General features: G+C 39.7%; 1 protein-coding gene across 1 annotated transcript in view; it reads left to right on the top strand.

The window, feature by feature from the left end:
- Positions 1 to 22552, top strand: part of Suclg2 (succinate-CoA ligase GDP-forming beta subunit) — a 307192-nt gene that overhangs the window by 181612 nt on the left and 103028 nt on the right. The window contains exons 8-9 of the mRNA XM_008827131.3: positions 9803 to 9964; positions 13971 to 14113. Coding sequence (XP_008825353.1) covers positions 9803 to 9964; positions 13971 to 14113 — 305 coding nt within the window. The remainder of the gene's footprint in view (positions 1 to 9802; positions 9965 to 13970; positions 14114 to 22552) is intronic.

Below are 22552 nucleotides of genomic sequence, written 5' to 3'. Positions count from 1 at the left end.
AAATTTAAAGTGGTAAAAATGAAACCTATATCATAGACTGGTGAGCTGGGTTATGTATAAGCATTCCAGGATGAAACACATAATAGGCCCATCTCTCACACTCAAAAAAATGTAATTTCTCTGCTTAGGTAGTGTAAGAATAGTTCAAGGATATCCAAAACTGCCCAAGTGATGGTAAGATGGCAAGTTCATGTTCAGGAAGTCACTGAAGATATTACACGAGATGGTTTACACAGATAATCACACCAGATTAAAATCTGTACTTGGTCACCTATATGCAAACTGTCCTTTAAATTGCAATGGCTATAAAATCATCAATATTTCCATATAGAGAGGGAGAGGAGTTATAACTGTTTTTGAACTCATATCCCAGGCACTGTCATTAGCCTTTATACACTTCCACATTCTTGACTCAGCACTACAAACTTGAGTCATTATTTCCATCTCTCTTTAAAAACCTTTCTTGTGTATATGAATATCATATGTGAGTATTGTCTTTGCATTATTTCCATCCTTCCCATTCCTCCAACTCCTTCCCTCTCCTCCCACTCCTTCTCTCAATTTCTTGTTCTCTCCTTTGATTATTATTGTTATATATACATATATATACATATATACATACATTTATTGTATGTATATATATTTATGTATAGTGCACGGAGTCTGTGTAGTGGTGCTCATGTGTACCTGTATTTAGAACTGCCCACTTGGAATTAAATAACTTCTCAGGGACTAGTCCCTGGAGAAAACTGCTTCTCCTTCCCTCAGCATTCATTGATTACCTGCACCTCCTCATCTTGAGGTGGGACCCTGAGTCAGGAGGATCTCCAGTTCCACGGCACCTTGTACTGAATAGCAAGATCTTGTCTTATGAAATGAAAGAAATGGGGATACAGAGATAGTTCAGCCAGTAAAATTCTTCCTTGCAAGAAGGAGGATCTGAGTTTGAGCCCTAGAGCCACATTAAAGAAAAACTTGGGGCTGGAGAGATGGCTCAGTGGTTAAGAGCATTGACTGCTCTGACAGAGGACCTGGGTTCAATTCCCAGCACCCACATGGCAGTTAACAGTCTGTAACTCCAGTTCCAGGGGTCTCCAGTGCCCTCTTCTGACCTCCACAGGCATTGCACAACATGGTACACTTGCACACATGCAGGTAATACACACATACACAAAATAAAAATAATAAAAGAAAAAAACCTGGGTGTGACAGTGTGCTCTTATAAATCGCAGCAGTGAGGAGACAGAGACAGCTGGATCCCTGGGATTCACTAGCCTACTAACTCTAATGAATTTGGGGCCAGTGAGAGACTCTGTCTCAAAAAATATGTGACTGGACATGGTGTTACACGCCTTTAATCCCAGCACTCAGGAAGCAAGCAGGTGGATGATTGTGAGATCCAGACCAGCCTTGTCCACAAAGCAAGTTCCAGGACAACTGGGACTACAAGGAGACCTGCTCTTTAAAAATAAAAAAATTGAATGGCATCTGAGGAATGACACTTGAAGTTGTCCTCTGGCCTCCACATGTATGTACATAGGTGCACACACACAGAAAGAATGAAAGAGTGGGCAGTGAACAGGAAGGGAAGAAGGAAGGAAAGAGAATTTCCTATGGAGTAGGGTAACAATCAAGCTGTGATTATATTTTTGTTTACCCTTTGGTCTGGCACTGGGGAACAGGGTATAGGAACCTTTTCTTGGGGCTTCACAAACTTCGTGAGGGTTAAAGTTTTCTTTTTAATTATTAAGAGCAGGAAAAATTCTTGAGTGTTTTTAAGAAATCATTGCAAAACACATTATGTATGTACAGTTCATTAAAGCAGAAGTCTTACATGATATTTTTAAGACCAAAATTATCTTTAGCTATTAATTTGTTCATTGTACCATAAAAGTTCAGCTATTGAATTATAATCACAATTAAATGAGAGTGTTGGTTTATAACTCTAATGAGCAGTAGTCAAATTAAACCCAATTAGGAAATGGTGATTAATAGCCAAGTGTACAAATTGATCTTCATCATTGTCACAGTCCCCCAAAGCTCTCCTCTATTTAGGAGTATAAATGCAGTTCTTTATATCTTAGCAATATTGATAGTCTTAATGTATATAATCTAGCTGCTTAAGTTATTTGCATTTAGGTGAGTGGCAGAACATTTTACAGAAAAACCTTGATTTAATTATTGTTTTTATAATTTGGAGACTTAAGGAGCCCTCCATCACACTGAGCAGTTTGACTTTAAAGCTAGCCATTATGCCATCTCTTTGTAGGAGGATTTCCCGAGTAGCCCACTGCTTCTTGAGGAACATTATTTAAAAATTCACCTTATTATTCATCTGCTTCCACAAGATTCAGCTGAGTGAGGAGTAAAGGCCTTGATAACATTAAGTTGCTGGGTCACCCAGGGGAAATACTTGACATGGAGAAAGAATTGCAGTCTAAAAACGATTCATTCCAATGTGCTTAACAATCCCATTTGGGGGATATAAGTTGATACTGAGTGGTATTGTGGTTTAATGACTCTTTGCTGCTATGGTTACAGTGGCTGCTAGTGACCTGTAAAAACCTGCTAACCTTCGCTTAGTTTTTGTTCACAAGCTCATGGGTGGGTTACTTTTTGTTGTTGTGTTAAATAGTTCATTTTTTTTATTTTAATTTTTTAGTTTATTGAATTTTTGTCAATTTCATACAGAACATCTCAATTAATCTTAATCATCTTTATACCCCCATCCCCACTGGCACATCCTATTGCCCTCCCACTGGAATTCATACATTCTGTCATTTGTGTTAAGACCTATTGAGTCAAGTTAGTGTCCCCAGATGTTCATCAGTGCAAGTTCATCTTGTCAGCTTATCTAGAGTCCCTCACTTTAGGGAGATCAGCTCTTCCTCACCTAGCAGTAATCAGTTGTCAATATTTCTTCAGGTGAGATTAGGGGCTACTTATTTTACTCTGTCCATAGGGAAGTCTAGTGTAGACTGGTGTGAGGTCTGAAAAGAATGAGGCTTCTGTCTTCCATGAGAATTAATCTGTGGAGCCCACATTCATTCTTTGAACCAACAGAATGAGGCAACCTACTTGCCTCTGGATTGTTCTTCCTCACCCAGGGCCTCTGTAACCTGCCTCAAAGATGCTGCCCAGCATTCACCTCAACCTTCCAGCAACCATATAAACCTCTAAAATGGTTTTGATTAGCCTTGCTGGTCACATATTCAATCTTGGCCAACCACTGGTCAGAAGTTAGAAGAAAGGTTGTTTCCTATTAGAAAAAGGAACAAATCAAAACATATCTACCAGCATGACCTAGGCTTTATTGAAATGGAAGTAAGTTGTTACTTCAGTAGTCAAAGAGAAATTAACCAATTCAGTTGTAATGCCAAAGTAATTCAGTAAGTCTGTAGACAAGTGAGAAAATGTTTTATTACATATGTACCTATTTATTTGTTTGTTTATTTTGCAAAGCCCCTCCGGAATTTTATATCATGTTTTATTTCTCCTTCCCTTTCCACCATCTATGACCACACACAGACAGTTGTCTTGGGGGTGTCTTTAAGCAAGTGGTGAGTACCACATCCTCCAATGGACATTTGGAAAAACGTCAGAACGTGGGGGTGGTGCTATTGGGACCTGCTGTGTAGACAGAGAAAGACTGCCAGCCATCCTATAGTATATAGCATAGTCCCTTACTACCTCTGGGATATGCTGTCCACCAGCATGCTGGTAGCCCAGAGATTGGAAATTCCTGCTGCAGGCATCTCCATCTGTGGAGATGCATCCATTCATTGAGTTGAAGATATGAAACCCATTTAGAGCAATGACTGCATGGCCCAGATTCCTTCAGAATTAAGGCTGAGTGATACAAAGTTAACTGGCACATTGAATCCCTTTCTTCAGATTGATTTCTCTAAATAACTACCCTGTTGCTTCATGCTAACAAGCGCCCATGTTGTTGGTGGGCGTTCCTCTTTTTCTCTCTTTATACACAAGTCTCTATTTTCAAGATCATTTTCAGTCCTCTACCTCCCCCACCTCATCCCGCCTTGTATCTATTTTCTCTTCATAGCAACTGAAGAAAAGTTCTAAAAAGTATACAACTCTCGGAACGTCAATATTTAATGGAAAGTGGGACTCCTTTTAAAGCATCAGCATTTTAAAGCCATCTTGGCAAGGCACATTTCAGTAGTATATTATGGTTATTTATCACAAATCAAACACAGCACATTGCTTCAAGACAGATTATTTTTCAAACTAATTATGACAGTCTCACGTCCTGCTGTTTTTGCGTTCCTTTTATATGTGTCTCCCACCTGAAATGCACTTTTTCTTTTGTTTAACTCAGTGGTATATTGTTCTGTGGAAGCTCTGGGGTCAGAGGCCTCTCATGTTCTGCATCAAGGTGGCTGAATTAGCAGCTTGCAGAATCTCACACCACTAAACAAAACAACAAAAACACTCTGTGAATATAAGTACCTCAGCTTCTTTTGATATTTGTTCAGAAGGAAAATTCATTTGTATAGTCTATCAAGCATGTAACAATATGCTTTTGATGGTGTAAATTGTTTTATAAATATTAATAGGCATCTTTTTCCTTGCTTTGTACGCAGAATGGTCTTTGTTCAAGATGAATTTTCTATAAAACTGAGGTTTCATTTATGTGACACTAAAAATCGTAATGTCTGAGCTAAGTTATGCACCTCTGAAAGTACGTTTTATCATAGTTGAGTGTTGTGTCATTTGAAGGTTTGAGCAAGTGGGGCAAGTTGGTTTTATTGCTCTGCTGTTGATATAGACATCAGTCCATCTTTAAGATGTCAGCTCTGGAAGTGTCTTTGGAAGATGGCATGGGAGAAATTAGCTTGCAGGACTCTGCCAGTATGTAGGGGTTAATCCCTTCCTGTTTGTGTAGCTTTTATTTTGTGTCTTCATGATAGTAAGATGTATTTAGCTAAGTACCTTCTTCACTACATAGAAAATATGATACCGGGGGCCAGTTACCGGTCTGTTGAAGCAGAATACAGATGGGTTGAGAGTTGCACCCAAGTAAGGATTGCCATACTTTTTCTATAAAATGTCAATTGATAAACACTTGGGTGTTTGTGGACCGCAGGGTTGGTATGCAGTTACCACCTCTGCTGCTGCCCTGAGAGCACTATCCTACATGATAGATAAACAATGTAGTGTGGCTACATTTCAGCAAAACTGTATATACAGAACAGGTGATGAGCTGACCTAAGAGACATAGGGTGCCACCATAGGCCCAGAGCCTCACATGCAGCTTCTTGTGTCTTTGCCCACGTTGGCCATAGACAAAGCTGTGATTTGAGGGTTGTCAGAAGCCTTCAGCTGGAATTCTCCTTCTCTGTCAGTCACAATGCTGAAAATGCTAGCCATTAAAATTCTTCCTTTCAGGGCTGGGCGTGGTAGCGCATACCTTTAATCCCAGCACTTGGGAGGCAGAGCCAGGCGGATCTCTGTGAGTTCAAAGCCAGTCTGGTCTACATAGTGAATTCCAGGACAGCAGTGGCTACAGGGAGACCCTGTCTCAAAAAGATCAAAAAAAAAAAAAAAATCTTCCTTTCAGACTGTTCATATGTATTCAGATAATAGCTCTTATTGAATTCAGCAGGTAGCCTGTACTTATTTAAACTCCAGGAGGCATTCATTTATGTTTACTCTAAATAGAAGTCTAGGATTATTAAGGGAATGAGACAAACTATAGTAATTTTTTTTCAGTGATGAGAAAAGAATTGTATAAACTGAGCTATAATAGTGAGAAGTTATGCAGAGAGCAACCTGCCTCATAGAATGGTGTTGGTAATGGTCCTCCGCTGTGAGGCTAAGTGCTCTGTGTAGTCTCTCCTTCCACCAACACCATGCAGAACAAGCAGCTCTGACCCCCTGTTTATAGACAAGGTCACTGAGCTGCAGAGAAACTTTGTGGCCATGGCTAGGTGCCTAAGAAGGGCCAGAGTAATTCATACTCAGGTGTTTTTGATTTCAGAGTCTGCACATAGAAGTCAAGTTCAAGGAAAGGTATTTAGGCAGTACAGTACCATAGACAGAGGCGGTGAGGCAGGAGGGTATTCTGTGCTCTTGACACATGTAGGTGTTTTTTCCTACTAGATTCTCATCATAGAACACTTCTGTTATCATTTCTCTGACAACAGCTAGGTGTTCTATTATTCAATTCAGTTCTGACACTCTCTACATATAGATAGAGTCAGAGTCTCAGTTAAAGGTTCATTCCCATCAGACTGACTTCCCCCACCTATGCCAATAACAGGTCTACCTTGGTGGTTCTTTTGGGATTCTGACAACCTGCCCTTTGGGTCTAGTCATCTGCTACAGTGGCTCACTGAACTCAAGAAAACACGTGACTAGTGTCATCAGATGCAAAGCATATTTTAAAGGATATAAATACCTTGCAGGAAATTCCCATGGATTCAGAACTCTATGACAGGACACAGGGTCAGAAGTCAAGTATTAGAATCAAAGATCCACCCCTGCTTCTCAGAAAATTATAAGAATTTTAGGATCTCTGTGCCAAGAATTGGAGATGAAAACTATTATGATTTAAATCAGAAATGTACCCCCAACCCTGCTCATGCCTTGAATACTGGTCCTCATCCAGATGTAGAGCTGTTTTAAAGGCTCTGGAGTTTTTATGAAACAGGGCATGGCTGACAGAAATAAATTTACTAGAAGTAAACTTTTGCAGGTTATGTCTACCCCTGTTTTTCTGCCTACCTTCTCTGTTTCCTGGTCTACCACAGTGTGAAAAGCCACTGCCACCCACTCCCACAGCCGTGACTGAGCTGTTCCCCCACATCCTCTACACTACAATGGACTGAAATCCTTCTGAAATCATGAGCCGAAACAGACCTTTCTTCCTTGAAGTTATTTCTGTCAGGCATTTTGTCATAGTCATACAAAAATAACAGAAAAGACCAAAGTGTACTTTTAAAAAATTATAAATTGCAATATCATAGACTAAATATATGGAACAGGTTTGACAAATATATATCTAAGACAGTTCCTGATACCTCTCTAAAGTACTGCCCCCCCCATAAAAGGATTTAAGGTGGCAGTTTGGTTTGGGATTCATATGCATTCATTCCTCATTCATATTCTCATTCTCTCTCTCTCTCTCTCTCTCTCTCTCTCTCTCTCTCTCTCTCTCTCTCTCTCTCTCTTTTTCTGTGCATATATAGCCCACACTCTCTATCTCTTTTTTTTCTCTCTCTCTCTCTCTCTCTCTCTCTCTCTCTCAATTTTGCTGTGCATGTATAGACCATACTCTGGATCTATTTCTTAAGTCTTACTAAATCTCCTTACTTAACTTTATAATTATATAATATTTTTAACTACAAAACTCATGGATGCACATTGATCTATTAACAGACAGGGAGCATCTGGCCAAGGGCCACTGTAGGTACATCCTGTTTGTGCCAGAGCCCACATTTTTTAGCTCTGGGTTAGTTGTGGGGTTCTTAAGCTGGTCACCAAACAGCAAGTTCCTTTCTGTACTTGGTATGTATATAATAAGGTGGGAAGGATCTTTTGAAAACCTGACTTTGCAGGCATTTGGTTAGGGCTGCCTTCTGAACTTTGCATACCTATCCATTAATTATCCTTTCTCTGGAGCAGCTTGCAACCATAGTCTTTCTAATAAGGGCCAAAGATTAGCTTGGAACTATTTTGATTTACTGGTTTATTGATTTTGACCAAGAATTGTTTTATTTGCAACTCTTCACTTAGAAAGTCAATTTGATAGCCTTTGCCCATTCATTTAGAAGGTGTCAGTTACAAGTAATCTTGCCAGTGAGTAATGGAGGAGCTAAAATTACTAATAAATTAATTAGAATGTATTTATAAACCCAGTGGAAAGGCAAGAATGAAGTTGCTTTTCTATTGATCGTTACACTGGTCGTTAACTGCTAAGAAAATGCCATTGTGCCAAACAGAGAACATCAGCCCGTTCCTTTGGTAATTGCAGATACCTTCATTAGGATTTCAATATCCTGGAAAGTACTTACTCGTTCACTCCATGTGTTTATAATGTGTGGGCAGTACTTGAACAGTCTGTGGCAACTCTAAGGGCTTAGGCAGACAGCAGCCTCCATGTAAGACCCTCTCTTTGTCAGTCAGGGCTCCTTTAAGATTTTGTGGTCTGGATTTGTTTTTCTACCAAGCATTCGTGTTAATAATTCAGTTCTACATGGATTTTATCCAAGAGCTTGGATCTTGTGGAAGGGAGAACCTGGGGGTAATCTTCCATTTGGTGTCTGTAACCTCAGGACACCAGATGCAGCAAGGTTTTCTTTTCCGAGGAAGCAAGTAGAATTAGCTGGCTGGCCATTGTTTCTCTGTGAGATGCTGTCAGACAGTGGTTTTCCGTGCAGGAGTGAAGTGGGACACAGTAGTTCTGGAAGAAGAGGTACAACATCTGTACAATTTGACCAAAGATATTGTTAATGTCTCAGATTAAATGAAAGAATGTTACCACACTATCATGTCACAGATGAAAAATTTGTGCTCCACTGGATATAATAAAAATATTGTAATCCAGCTACCAAAAATGCTATCCTCATTCCTTAGGTCACTTCCTACATGTTTTCCACGTAGTCCCTGTAAATCAAGGACCATGTGCTGTGGCCCAGCCCTAGCTCAGAATGAGTTTTGCTGTATGCAGAGCTTTTCCCATAGTATATGAAGATCTCCACCTCTGGCAGAGGATCTAGACCCATGTCATACAGTGCCCATGGAGACCAGAAAGGGATTTTGTATCCCAAGGAACCGGAGTTACTGATGGTTGTTAGCTGCCTTATGAGTGCTGGGGATTGAACCAGGGTCCTCTGCATGAGCTCTTAACTGCTGAGCCAGCTCTCCAGCCCCTCTTTGTGTTTTATAATAGATCAGAGAAGTCATAAGATGGTTCTGCCCAAATCAAAGGCCAGGACTCCAGAGCTGGGAAATCCACAGAAGAGGGATTGTTTTCCCTCTTCTTTCCAAATGAAAAAACCAAGGCCCAGAATGGATCTGGATTATCTTATCAAGGTTACAGAGTTAGTACTGTGTACTAGAAATGGTCAAAGAATAGATGTCAAGTTCTCTTGTTCCTCTCTCCCCAAAATTAGAAGGAAAATAAGAAAAAACGGTGAGGAGGCAGGTATGTTCCTTAGTTTCCTGCAGTTATCACTTCACAACATATGTGTGTGTTAAAACTACAGGTTGCCCACCAAAATATATTGTTCTTGTTTTAAAATTAAGATTGCAGAGTTAGTTAGGGATCTAATTATAAACTATGTATCCAACTCAGTTATTCACTGCTTTAAACCCAGAAGTAGTAAGACAGTCCTGATAAGGCTCAGGTTTTACTTTGCAATGTCAGAAGACAAAGGAGAAGGAAGGATTGGTATTGTTACCTTCTTTCTTTTTGGCATAAAAGGGAACAGGCTTGATCAGTTGCTAAATACAAAAGTAGTACCATGAAAATTGTGAATAAGAGGTGAAGTTGTGCTCATCTGTAGCTTTTCATGGGTGATGGTAAGTTTTGATAGTATGCTGTGAGCAGACAGTAAAAGATGTAAATTACTGTCCTCTTTGCTGGACTGTACGTCCACTGAGAATAGGGTCCTGTAGCCTAAAAGCCAAAGGTCAAGAAAGCCGTAGGGGCTTCCCCTGCCTGTACTATGAGACAGAATGGTCACGCCTGACTTTGTCCCATGCTTGCCAGCCCGGAGAGCTCAATTTAGAGATCCTTGAGAGATATTCAGATATCACTCCTGTTTTCTTTATTTAGTTGTCTGTTTTGATGCCAAGATAAACTTTGATGACAATGCTGAATTCCGACAAAAGGACATATTTGCTATGGACGACAAATCAGAGAATGAGCCTATTGAAAATGAAGCTGCCAGATATGATCTGAAGTACATAGGACTGGATGGGAACATTGCCTGCTTTGGTAAGAAGCATTGATATCAAAGAATGCTTTCTGAATTTAAACTTTTAAAATATGTATGTATGATTTTTATTTTATGTATGAGTGCATTGCCTGCATATATGTACGTGCACCCATGGTCATGCAATGCTCACAGAGGCCAGAAGAGGGCATCGGATCCCCTGGAACTGGAGTTACAAACAGTTGTTAGCCACCATGTGGGTGCTGGGAATCAGAACTGGGTCCTCTGCAAGAGCAACCAGTCCTCTTAAAATTTATTTTTATTTTATGTGCATGGGTGTCTTCTTGCCTGCATGTATGTAAGTGTACCGGTATGGAGATCAGAAGAGGGTGTCAGATCCCCTTGGATCTGGAGTTTACAGACTCTGTTGTTAGTCACCATGTGGGTGCTGGAAACTGAACCCAGGTCCTCTGAAAGAGCAATCAGAGTTCTTAACTGCTGAGCCATCTCTCCAGCAAGAATGCTTCCTGGATTTTTATAGAATTTAACTACTTTGGATTTAACTGATTTAAAGCAGTTCTCCACTCTGACACTGTTGAGATTTTGGTGGGGTATTTCTTTGCTGTGAGAGACTTTGGCTATTAGGCCCAGTAGCAGCAAGATAGCTAAAAGTCCTGGAAGTAAAACAAAGCAAGGGAAGTCCCAGGTTCCAGGTATTTTTGAGTATCTATCATGTGGAAAATCGCCTCAAGTCGGAACCACCGAGAGGCTGCAGAGATGACTCGGGGGCAGAGTGCCTGCTGCCCAAACTTGAGCACTTGGGTGGATCCATAGCACTCACAGAAAAGCTTGGCAGCATTGTGCCCCAACTCCCAACACTGTAGGCATGGGAGACAGTTGGATCCGCGGGGGCAGCCAATCTAGCCAATTGGTGGTCTCTAGATTTAGGGAGAGACCTGTCTCCAAACCTAAGGTGAAGAAGGAATAGAGGAAGACATCAAATATTGACTGCTGCCTCCACACACATGTGCACATGTATGTACACACATAAAACATACATTCACATATACACTGCACACATATGCATGGAAATATAAAAGAACCATTGATTCAAAGCACCTCAGCTTCATCTAGTGAAACTCAGATACTCTGCGATGCAAGTCAGTGTTGACATGCTGGGAACTACTGTGAAGCTGGACTAAAAAGTGTTTTTTAGAGTGTTCTGGCTTCCTTTCTGTTGCTGTGATAAAACATAGCTCAGGGAAGAAAGGATATATTTGACTTGCAGGTCACAATTCATTACTGAGGGAAATCAAAGCGTGGACTCAAGTAGAAACCATTGGAGGAAACTGCTTGCGGGCTCATGTGCTGGGTCTTGTTTTCTTCTGTACTCCAGAACCAACTGCTCAGGTTATGGTGCCACCCACTGTGAAGGGGGGCCCTCCTTCATCAGTCATCAGTCAAGACAGTCCCCATAGACATGCCCACAGTCCAGTCTCATCTGGGAAATCCCTCAGTTGAGACTTTCTTTTCTGGTGACTTGAGGTTGTGTCAAGCTGGTAGTTAAAGCTGACTAGGGCACAGAGGAAGGAGCAATGAACAGACATTGTAATCACTTTGCTAACATTTCAGATTCAGTAGTAACCAACTGACAAAATACTTAATTCATTATGCCAGTATATCAACCCAACAGTGGGCTCCATCGCAGTCATCTAAATTTGTGAAGATGGCTTACATAGCTGAGATAGGAATGGGACTGTAGATGCAGTACAATTCCAGTTATTCTCCACAGCGCCTAGTGCTGGGATTTATAGGCTTCTGACTTAATTGTGCACGACTGTGTTTCTGCTAGAAACAACTCATTGTACTGGAAGCTGGGGCCTTCATCTTAATGGAATTAAAATAAAAAAAGATTTGTTGCTCATTAAACTAACACCATCATTATATTCAGAAGTGAAGAGACTTCATCCAACAGTTTGCTGTTCAATACAATAGAAAATGACATCCAATTACAATTGATACCTAAAGCCCCTGCTTTATACTGGAACAGTGTCTGAATGCTACATATCACTCATACCCTTCTGATCTCAATAAGCTAATGCAGTCTCCATGTCTGTAGGCCTTGGGAAGGGAGAAAATATTGTAGAATGTTTAGAACAAATTAAATACAGATATTTCTGTATAGATGTGTCTAACAAGCTACTGTTAACACATTTCGTATGGCATGAAGTTCCTTTATAACTCATTCTTCTTTTTTTGGTCTTTTTGAGACAGGGTCTCCCTGTAGCCCCAGCTGTCCTGGAACTCACTATGTAGACCAGGCTGGCCTTGAACTCACAGAGATCCACCTGCCTCTGCCTCATGAGTGCTGGGATTAAAGGCGTGCACCACCAAGCCCGGCTTATAACTCATTCTTATTTTAGCTGCCCCCAACGTAATTGAAATACTCACAGCTCATAGGCTTGTCAAAGGAATTCAAGGATCAGAAAAAGTAAAGGATAGCTTACCTTGAGTGGTTTGCTATGTTGCAGTTTTTTCCCTTGTAAGCTGAGGAAAATAATTCTCTGTAATTAACCATAAGAAGCAAAAGAAGTAAAATTGATCAATAAAACTTAACTTTGGAAAACAAGAATTTCAGTGTTAAAACTCTTCTTGTATTCTTAAAATAAGTCCCTAAGATGCCATATTTTCCTCTAGTTTTAATAATTGGGTTACTAAGCATCTTGTGTTAACTTTTGAATTCTGTCTTTGCTTTTTAAATTTATTTTAAATTATGCATGTGTGTTTATCTATATTTGTGTTGTGTGTACATGTCTGTGTGAATATTTGCATGTGAATGCAGGTGCCCACTGAATCCAGAAGAGCATGTTGGATCCCCTGGAATTGGAGTTAAAAGTGGTTGTGAGTGACCTGATGTGGGTGCTAGGAACAGAACTCAGTTCCTTAGCAAGAGCAGTACCTGCTGAGCCATCTCTCTGGCCCCTTATCTTTACTTTTTGAAACAGGGTTGCACCATTTGGCCCAGGCTGTTCTAGCACTTACTATATAGCCCAGGCTGGACTTGAATTCAGGGTCCTCTCACCTCAACTGTCTGAGTGCTGGGATTATAAACATATGCCAACAGGCCTAGCTTTCTATACTAATTTAAAGAAGAATAAGCGGCAAAAGGATATTGGTTTTGGCTCTATCATTTGTTCTTTGAGTTGATGTCTGTGTTATCACACAAACTTGTGTATCTGTGGTAAGAATAACAAAAGTGTAGAACCCTATTGACATTTGGGTGTCAAAGAACATCTCAGCAAGGCAAAGATTAAGAGTTGCACTCTTACCTGAACTGAGAGCAATGGTAACAAAATGCACAAGATCCACGCAAGCTCAAACCAGACAAAATCCCAGCATGGAGTAGGGAGGTGGGGAGAAACCCCAACCTTAGCTGAGGAACTATTGGCAATGACACCTGCTAGGAGAGGGAGAGTTGGTTCTGTAAAGGGTGTGACACTAGATAGGTCCAGTGACACTGAACCAGATTCCCGTGGATGAATGCACACTGAAGGACATTTGGGAACACAAATTTGACTGGATAAGCCTTAATATATATGACAGAGTACATGAAATCCAGTGGAGGGTCTATAAAGAGGGTATAGATATGTGGTCTAAATATCAAAAATATTTTTATTTGTAAAAGTTTAATAATAACTTTATGAAAGAGTTGTGCTCTTTAATCAAGCCTTGTAAGCTGCTAGCAACTTCTCAGAGCCTTTTCTGTCTTTATTAATTCCCCTAAACTTAGCACTTTCAGAACATGCAACGTGCTCTTTAGCCCAAATTGGTTAGCTCTTCTTTCGCTTGCTTTGACTTCTTAGTAAATCCTTTCCTCATTCCCAGTTTCTTGTTTATTTTTTGCATACACATGCCCTGGTTGTTCATCATAAATGCCCATGATTTTATGAACTGAATGGAATTCTATACAAGCACAAATCGGCCTGGGAATGTATGTTGAGGCAAAGTTTATGTACCATTTTTCATGCTGACGAACCTATCTCCTGTTGCACGTTCTTTGCATTTCAGTGAATGGTGCAGGACTTGCCATGGCTACTTGTGACATCATTTTCCTCAATGGAGGGAAGCCAGCCAATTTCTTGGATCTCGGAGGTGGTGTAAAGGAAGCTCAAGTGTATCAAGCCTTCAAGCTGCTCACGTCTGATCCTAAGGTACCACTCTTTTGTAGGGAGACTGCACAGTGTTCTGGTTTCTCTCGCTTGGATATTACAGCCTGGTTCTTGCTGCTAAGAACAAATAAACCAGCATGTGTTTTGCAACTCCAAGTGTAAATCCTGCCATTCACTCATTGTCATACAGAATAATTACCTTTCATTTGGTTGAAAGACTTACAAGCAGCCCCAAAATCTCATTTAGAAACTGTGCCTACAAAGCCTTGGGAGATGGAACAGAGCACAAAAGAATCACAATATATAATATATGGGGGAAATAATAGCGTCAACTGTTTTTGTACGCTCTCTGATTTTAATTATGGCAGTGTGTAAGTGTTAAGTAGTGAGTGACTGAACATAGCCTCCTAAGGTCCATTGATGATTTATGTATATCTTGTCTTCTTAACGCCAGTGCGGTTGACTTTTCTTCTTATCTGAAGTGTAGCTGCCTGGAATTTTGTCACTGTACCCAGCTAGGGGGCATTACAGGCATTCAGTATAATATCTGTTACTCACTCTGCTTCAGCTGTGCTTAGTTGTCAGGGATAACAAGATTTAGGCGGTTGCTTCTTATACCAAAAGGACTACATTTTTCAAAATGTCTGTTACACGTGGTTTTCATTTAATTCTCTTAATAGGACTGTAAGCCAACTATATGCACAATCATTTGTATTAAGCTTTATTTAAGAGTTGGTAGCTCAGTATTGTTAATCTAATACATTTTATTGATTATCAGATTATTTGAAAACATGAAAAATCTAGACCATCGCTCATATCATCATGGATGAAAACAGTACCAGTCTGGGGTTTTTGTTTTGTTTTGTTTCATTTTTTCTTCCTTTGGTGTTGCGAACTGTATCTGAATACTTCCCATTAAGAAACACACTGGCAGGGGCTAGAGAGATGGCTCAGATGAACACTTTTGGTGCCCTTGCAGATGACCCAGGTTTGATTCTCAACACCTACAAGGTGGCTAACTTGGTGCTCTTGCAGATGACCTAGGTTTGATTCTCAACACGCACATGGTAGCTAACCACCATCTATAACCCCAGTTCTGGGAGATCTGGCATCTGTAGTCATTGCATGTACATGGTGCCTTTACGTACATGCAGGTAAAACACTTATACACATTAAGTAAAAATAAATAACTCAAAATGAAATGCACCGGCAGTAGCTGATTTTAGTTCACAAATATAAAATTTTGTTCAATATCTAAGGTATGCTTGTTAGTGTTCCTTGTGACTTAGTTTTTGCTAACTAAATATGATGTACCTTATATTTTCTTCTGATTTCCAAAACAAATGCTAAAATATTATCAACTACTCACCCTCAGTTCTCCGCTGCTGTTCTGGGATGACAAAGCTGTCACAATACACAGCCACCCAGCTACCAAGAAAGTGTTTTTTTAATATTTATTATTTTTATTTTACATGTATGTGAGTGTATTGTCTGCATGTAGGTAGGTGTACCTGTGCTGTGAAATGCTCGTGAAGGTCAGAAGAGGGAGTAGGATCCCTTGGTCTGGAGTTAAGGATGGTTTTTAGCTACCATGTGGGTGCTGAGATTAGAACCAGGGTCCCCTGCAAGAGCAGCCAGTGCTCTTAACCGCTGAACCATCTCTCCAGCCCCAGGAAAGTATTTTGAAAAACAAAAAGTCTGTGTATGTAGCTGTCTCATTGGTTGGTTGCCAGCCTCTCAAAGCTATTGTTTCACTTACACTCCTTCCTACTTCGTTCTAAGGGAAGAGTCCTTTTTCCACCAGAGATTCCCAAGTGAAATGAAATCTGTAAATACCATGTAGTGCTCCTCTGGCTGCCTGAACCACAAAGTACCCAGAGGACAAATGGTGAGAATAAAATACTAAATTTTAGTATCGACTGAATTTCACTCTGTGCTAATAATAGAGACCCACTCACTGAGGGATTAAATGTATGGGGACAATCATCAGGGCTTTCTTTGAAATATCTTTTCTTAGTAGCTGTTCTTGAATTTTAATTTTATAGACATACAGGATAAAAAGGGATAAAAAAATTCACTTGCCGAGCCATTTTTGTTGTTTTTCTTTAAATAGTCTTGAAAGATTTTGACTTTACCTTATGGAATATTTGCAAGTGCTTGGAATATTTCAACTCTCTTGAGATCGGCTGTCATGGTGGGGTGGATAAAGGTATGTGGGAGTTATTTTCCCCATGCTATATCAGGAAAATGAATGCATAGCTCATCTTGCAGTACATTTTCCACATCTTCAGATTTCAAAGCCACTTAAAAGGCAAGGAGATGTAATGGGTATTTTCAGTCCTGACATTGTTTTACACAAGTCAGAGAACAGTTTAAAAGAAAAGGTACAGATGAATTGATTTGATTTTTGCAAAGAAACTGCTTGTGGTTCTGGCACTAATTATTTCAAACAGAGCTCTGTCCACCTGCCCACAAGTAGAGGTACCCAAGAGCCCTCAGCTAATTATTTCAAAGGTATTGATTTCTTGTTAGATATAAGAATTAGTTATATGTACTGAAACTCAGAATTGCAAAGTACCTATTAGTGTTAAGGTTAAATCAAACCCATGGATACTGTCAGCTATGTGTTTGTCATTCATGCAACATATCTTATTGATGAGGTAATAAACGTAGTATCCATCAAGAAAAGTGTTGCAGATTGACGTGTATTTCTCCTCACAATGTTAGCCACAGCGCTGAACATCACATTTCCCTTGCTTGCCCCAAAGCATAAATGCTTGTTTTTGTCTTTCATTACAAACATCTATATAAGGAATGGGCTTCTTATTTGTTTATAATGCATGACACAGAATTCCTCTACCAAACTGTCTAAAAACAAGAATCTTTTCAAGATAGCTCAGTTACTAAACTGGCATCACATGAAATATATCATTAGATATTTTATTATTCTCTTATTTTCCAGCAGGACTGGAGATGAGAGAAAGGTAATGGAGTTTGTTCTGTAGAAAGAGAGATCTGATCTGATCTTCATTTTGATTTGCAGAATTCTAAACAGTATTCTTAAAATCACAGGAAGTAGAAGTGGATGTAAAATAAGAAATGCAAGTGGAGTTTTGTTCTAATTTGTTAAGAATTTGAACACATTTTAAAGAAAAGAACTAACGGGAATGTTATCCTAGAATTTTTGTTTCTGTAAATTATGCTTTGGCTTGTATTGTTAATTCTGAGTTTGGGATTCCAAACGTGTAAAAAATGAGTAAAACAGCATCTGGCCTGTGTAAAATGTCTTGTGAAAATGAATAGAGGAGAGTTGGCATGGATTTTACCAATAACCCCTCTGCTGGCTGGTGTAAGCAGGCCTGTTGCCGCTAAAGGTCTCATTCTGAAAAGCAGGTATAGACGAGTGGCATTAGAGTGTCACCTGGCATGACTGTACTGTGATCCCTGGGATAGAGCCAACTTAGAATCCTGTTTCCAGAGCCCTTTAGACATCTAAAGCAAACTTGCTGCCTAAGCCCCAGGCCTAGTGCAAGGGGGGAGAGAGTTCTTGATGGGGCTTGGCAGTCGAAGTTTAATTAATCCTGTCTTTACTGCTTATTGGTGTGGGATCCTGGACTTGCTATTTAACTTCTATGTGTCTCAGCTCCCCCTCATTTATAAAGTGGCAATAATAATGTTCACTAAAGAATATTACTTAGTTACATGAATTAGAACGTACATAACTTTCTTTATAATTTTTTTTATTCTTATTTTATGTATGTGAATGTTTTACCTACATTCATGGTAAGTGCATCCATGCTTACACTGCCTTCAGTGGCCAGAAGAGAGCATTGAATCATCTGAAACTGGAATTAACAGATGGTTGTTAGCCTCCATGTGGGTGCTGGGAACTGAACCCAGGTCTTCTGCAAGAACAGCCTGTGCTCTGATCCACTGAACCATCTCTCCAGCTTCATAAACCTCTCTCTTTTAAAGGGACAATTTTATGGGATGGTATCATTTTAAAAATTTAAGAAACTAAATATTGCCTATGTACTGGGGAGAGGACAATGGTGCCTTGAGCGTGTTCCCTGGGCGGGGATTGGGACATGAGTTTCTTCTTACTTATCTTCACTAGTATTTCTGACTTTACTATTTTAACCCTGACATTTGTTTTTACTGAAACAGTACAAATTATAAGTCTGTCGTTGGAAGAATTATCACAAGCTGAACACATCCATGAAACCTCCAACTAGATCAGGAAATGCAACAGGACCACTGTCCTTGAACCTCCTTGTGAACTATCCGAAAATCCTTCTCCCATCCTTACCTTATCCCCAAAGGCAACCACTGTCTTACTTTTAATAACACAGATTTGTTTCATCTAGTTTTGAACTTATGGCATCATATGCTATTTGCTGTTCGTTCTTGTCATCCTTCACTTATTCTCACTGGTGCTACTGGCCAGTCTTTCAGTTCAAAGCATCCTAGCAGGGGTATGGCAGCACCTCGTTGGTTTAATGATGCCCTTGCTCCATGACCTACCTATGATATTGGGCACATTGTATATACTTGTTAGTCATATGAATATTCCCTACATGTTTTGAATAACTCATCCACGAAGACAGGAAAATAATGCATTATTTGCATATCAACTTGGCAAACATTTCTGAAGCACAATAAAAACTTGTGTCGTCTTTTTGAATGTTCAATCTTTTATGATTTTCAAGCCTTAGATTTAGATTAATGTCCATACATGAAATGAGAGGCATCAGAAACAGGTTTGTTGGCAGCCAGTTTTGCTCTATGTGCTGTTTTGAAAGTGATTGAAGGTTGAAATGATTCATTCTCTACTCGGACAACCAAGAAAACAGAATTTAATAAAAGGAAGATTAAATTCATGTTTGAAAGAACCACCTAATATTGTTCAGTATAAACCTGACCAGAGACCTTCTCTTTAAGCCCTGTACTTCAGGGTCTCTGTAATTGGAGATCAGAGAGGTAAAGCCATATGCCATAGTTTCAGTATTAGGTATAAGCAGATGGCTTTTTATTATAATAAATGCTTTTGCGTTACTGTTTCCTAAATGTCTCTTTAATTTTTATATTTAAAAGTGTATTTATTTTTATTTCATGTGTATGAGTGTTTTGCTGCATGTAAGTGTACCTATGTAAGTAGTGCCTGCAGAGTCCAGAAGAGGGCGTCTGATCCCCTGGAACTGGAGTTACAGATGCTTGTTAGCCACCGTGTGAGTGCTGGGAAGTCCTCTGCAAGAACTCCCAGTGCTTTTAACAGTCGTCTCTTCAGCCCCTAAGTATCTTATTTATAAATTACTATACATTTGAAGAATGTTTAAAGACAAAGCAGTGCCATGCTTTTTCTTAATTCATGTTTATATCAGAGGCATGAAGTTGTTAAAAGGTAAACTGAGGCACAATAAAATTTTTTGAGACCTTGCTTGGTCTAATAGCAATACACATATCCAGCAGCAACAAGCTGAAAGTGATCCTGCCCTGAGGACACCTGAGGGACAGACTTCCTGAGGGAAAACACAGAATTAGTGCAAAGAGATTCACTGCCCATCTGCAAGTGGATATTTAGGGTTTACTGAAATCCTAGTGAGAGTTTGTTTTCCTGTGTAGTGCCCAGCATTTTGTAAAGCATAGTATTATTCCTTTTGGAAGGGCTGCCCACTACTCTTTTTCTTACAGGAAGCTTAAAAGTTGACTTTACTGTCATACAAAACAGCAGCCGTTCCCTCTGTGCTGTTTTTGTTTTCTGTTTGTTTACTTGGATTTTAAGCATTTTTTAAATTAGTGTGTACTCATTGTATGAATGACAGGTTTGATTGTGACATTTTCATGCATGTGTATCATGTTCCTTGATCCTATGATCCTATTCACCCCTCTTTATCAGTTGCTCCCCCTACCCTTCTGCTTTCCCTAACCGTCCCAAATAGTAACACCTCTGCTTTCTAGCTGTTTTTTTTTTTTTTTTTAAGTCTCAATTCTGCATATGAGAGAAAACATGAGATTTGTCTTTCAAGGCATGGCTTATTATGCTTAACATGAGAAACTCTAGTTCTAGCCATTTTACTGCAAATGATACAGTTTTATTCTTTGCTAGGGCTGAATGAAAATATTCATTGTGCATATATACATTTCTTTACCCATCCATCATCGATTAATGGGCTTCTTTGCTAGTTCCATATCTTGACCATTATGAACAATACTGCAGGAAGTGTGGCCATACCAATATCTCTGTGGCATGCTGAGTTAGAGTCCTTCGGGTATATAACTAGGAGTGGTACGGCAGGATTACGAGTTACTTTTGGTTTTAGCTTTTTGAAGAACCTCCTTATTGATTTTCAGATTCAAGCAGCCTTTATCATAGTCCATTTTCTCCAAATAGTTTGGAAATGTGTAATTAGAAGAGTTGAAATTTGAGATTTTTATCTCCCCACAAAGTTACTCATTGAGAGCAATGGTTGAATACCACAATTAGAAAATAGTACATTTCTAGCAAGATACTCAGATCATAGCCAGGAGTGACATCAAGACTGTCTGAATCTTACCAATAGTCTTAGATGGTGGTGCATCTATATTTTCAGTATTATCTTGGAGGTATTATTTTAGAGTCCAAAGAAGCTTCATAGAGGAGTCACTAAATCTGAGGGACAAACAGAAAAATGATTTGGAACAAGGCTAAAAACCTTTAGATTGAAGATCTCTGGTTTTCTCTCATGCAGTGGGTAAAGTTAGTGAGATGAGGCCTGTGAGCATAGGAGGCAGAGGACACTATATGATCCCTTCCTCTCTGCCTCAGCACATCCCCAAGCCCCTGCTAGGGAGTTGGAAATTCGGAAAGACTGTCTCATTCTGAAGTGATTAGGATATCCATATGGGCCTGCCTAGGAAATTGGCTGGAGCTGTTGATTGCTGAATAATCACCTCTTTGTTTGGGGGCGCCTTGTATACAGCATCCCCTCTTCTGTAGTATAAAAGTGACAGTTGGGCATGGTGGTACCCACCTGTATTCCTAGAACTTGGGGAGGTAATGGCAAAAGGATCAGAAGGTCTAGGCCAGCCTCGGCAACTTAGTGAGCTTGAGGCCACCCAGGGATTTTGAGACTCTGTACAAAACAAACAGGCAAAACAATCATATGCATATGTATATGCTTTTAAAAAGTGAGTGCATCACAAAAGGCCACAACTGGCCAACTTTAAAGGAATAAGAGACTGCAGAGTGTTGTGTCCCTGGATAGGACTCCTATTTCAAGCTTCTCCCACTCACGGCTCAGGGACCATTGTTGAAGAGGGGGCAGAAGGTTGTAAGAGCCAGGGTTTGTCAGTGAACATAGGGAAGCAGAGGCTTTCAGGCCACTGTAAGCTTACACATGTGAACTTGTGACAATGGTGGCATCAAGCACAGGACACATACCAACTGAATTAGACAAGGGCCCAGAGTGGAGTGGGGGGAAATGGGTGGCAGATAGGCCCTAATCTGGGAACTACTAGGGACTGATTACTACTGGGTAAGGAAGACTATACCTTGCCAGTGATCTCTAGATAGGCTGACTAGAGTCCAGTGAATGAATTTGCACCAAAGGACATCTGGTACAAATGCTTGACCTAATAGGACTTAACATGTATGGGGGAATAAATGAGGTCTGTGGGGGGAGGGTTTGAATGGGGGAGGGGATGTGAATTTGATTAAGAACTGTTGTATGAAATATACAAAAGCTCAATAAAAAATTTAAAAATAGGATAGAAAAAAGCTAAATGATCAATCTGGGAAGATTTTGGATTTCACCTATAAGTAATAGGCATTAAACATTTTAAATTTATTTTTTTATGTGTATTAGTATATTGTCTGCATATATGTAACTGCACCTGTGTCATGCAGTGCCTGTGGAGAACAGAAAAGGGCATCGGATCCCCTGGAACTGGAGTTATGGATGGTTGTTAGCTGCCATGTGGGTGCTTGGATTCAAACCTGGGTCTTCTGTAAGAATAGGCAGTGCTCTTAACTGCTGAGCCACCTCTCCAGCCCCAATATTAAACATTTTAAACCAAAAAAAAAAAAAAGTGAGTGCATAATAGTTTAAGTATGGCATTATATAATTGACAATATTATGCAATTTCTTTTTTGTATTTTTTTATCTGTCACTGTATAATGAGAATTTGTACTACAGCGTTTGGATAAGTATAGAAAGCCATACCAAGAAGATACAGTGCAGTTATTCCACTTTATCTTTTAAAGGAAGTAAAGTGGGGACACTCGCCCCACCCCCAGCCTCAATGTATTCATACTTACAGATTAAATGATTAAATTTGAGAATCTTTTTTAGTTCTTCCCTTTAAAGTTAAAAATGTTCTTATAAATTTAGGTCTCTATGTTTTTTGAACGTTTATATAATACAGGTATACATATGTACATAAGTATATATAAACATTATTTCACATTCATAAACTTACATTTCTATTAAATGTCTGCAGTTG

The sequence above is a fragment of the Nannospalax galili genome, unplaced genomic scaffold (assembly GCF_000622305.1).
Source record: "Nannospalax galili isolate Female #2095 unplaced genomic scaffold, S.galili_v1.0 scaffold1051, whole genome shotgun sequence".
Lineage (NCBI taxonomy): Eukaryota > Metazoa > Chordata > Mammalia > Rodentia > Spalacidae > Nannospalax > Nannospalax galili.
Note: the sequence above shows the minus strand (reverse complement) of the source record. Positions and strands in the feature narration are given on the sequence as shown.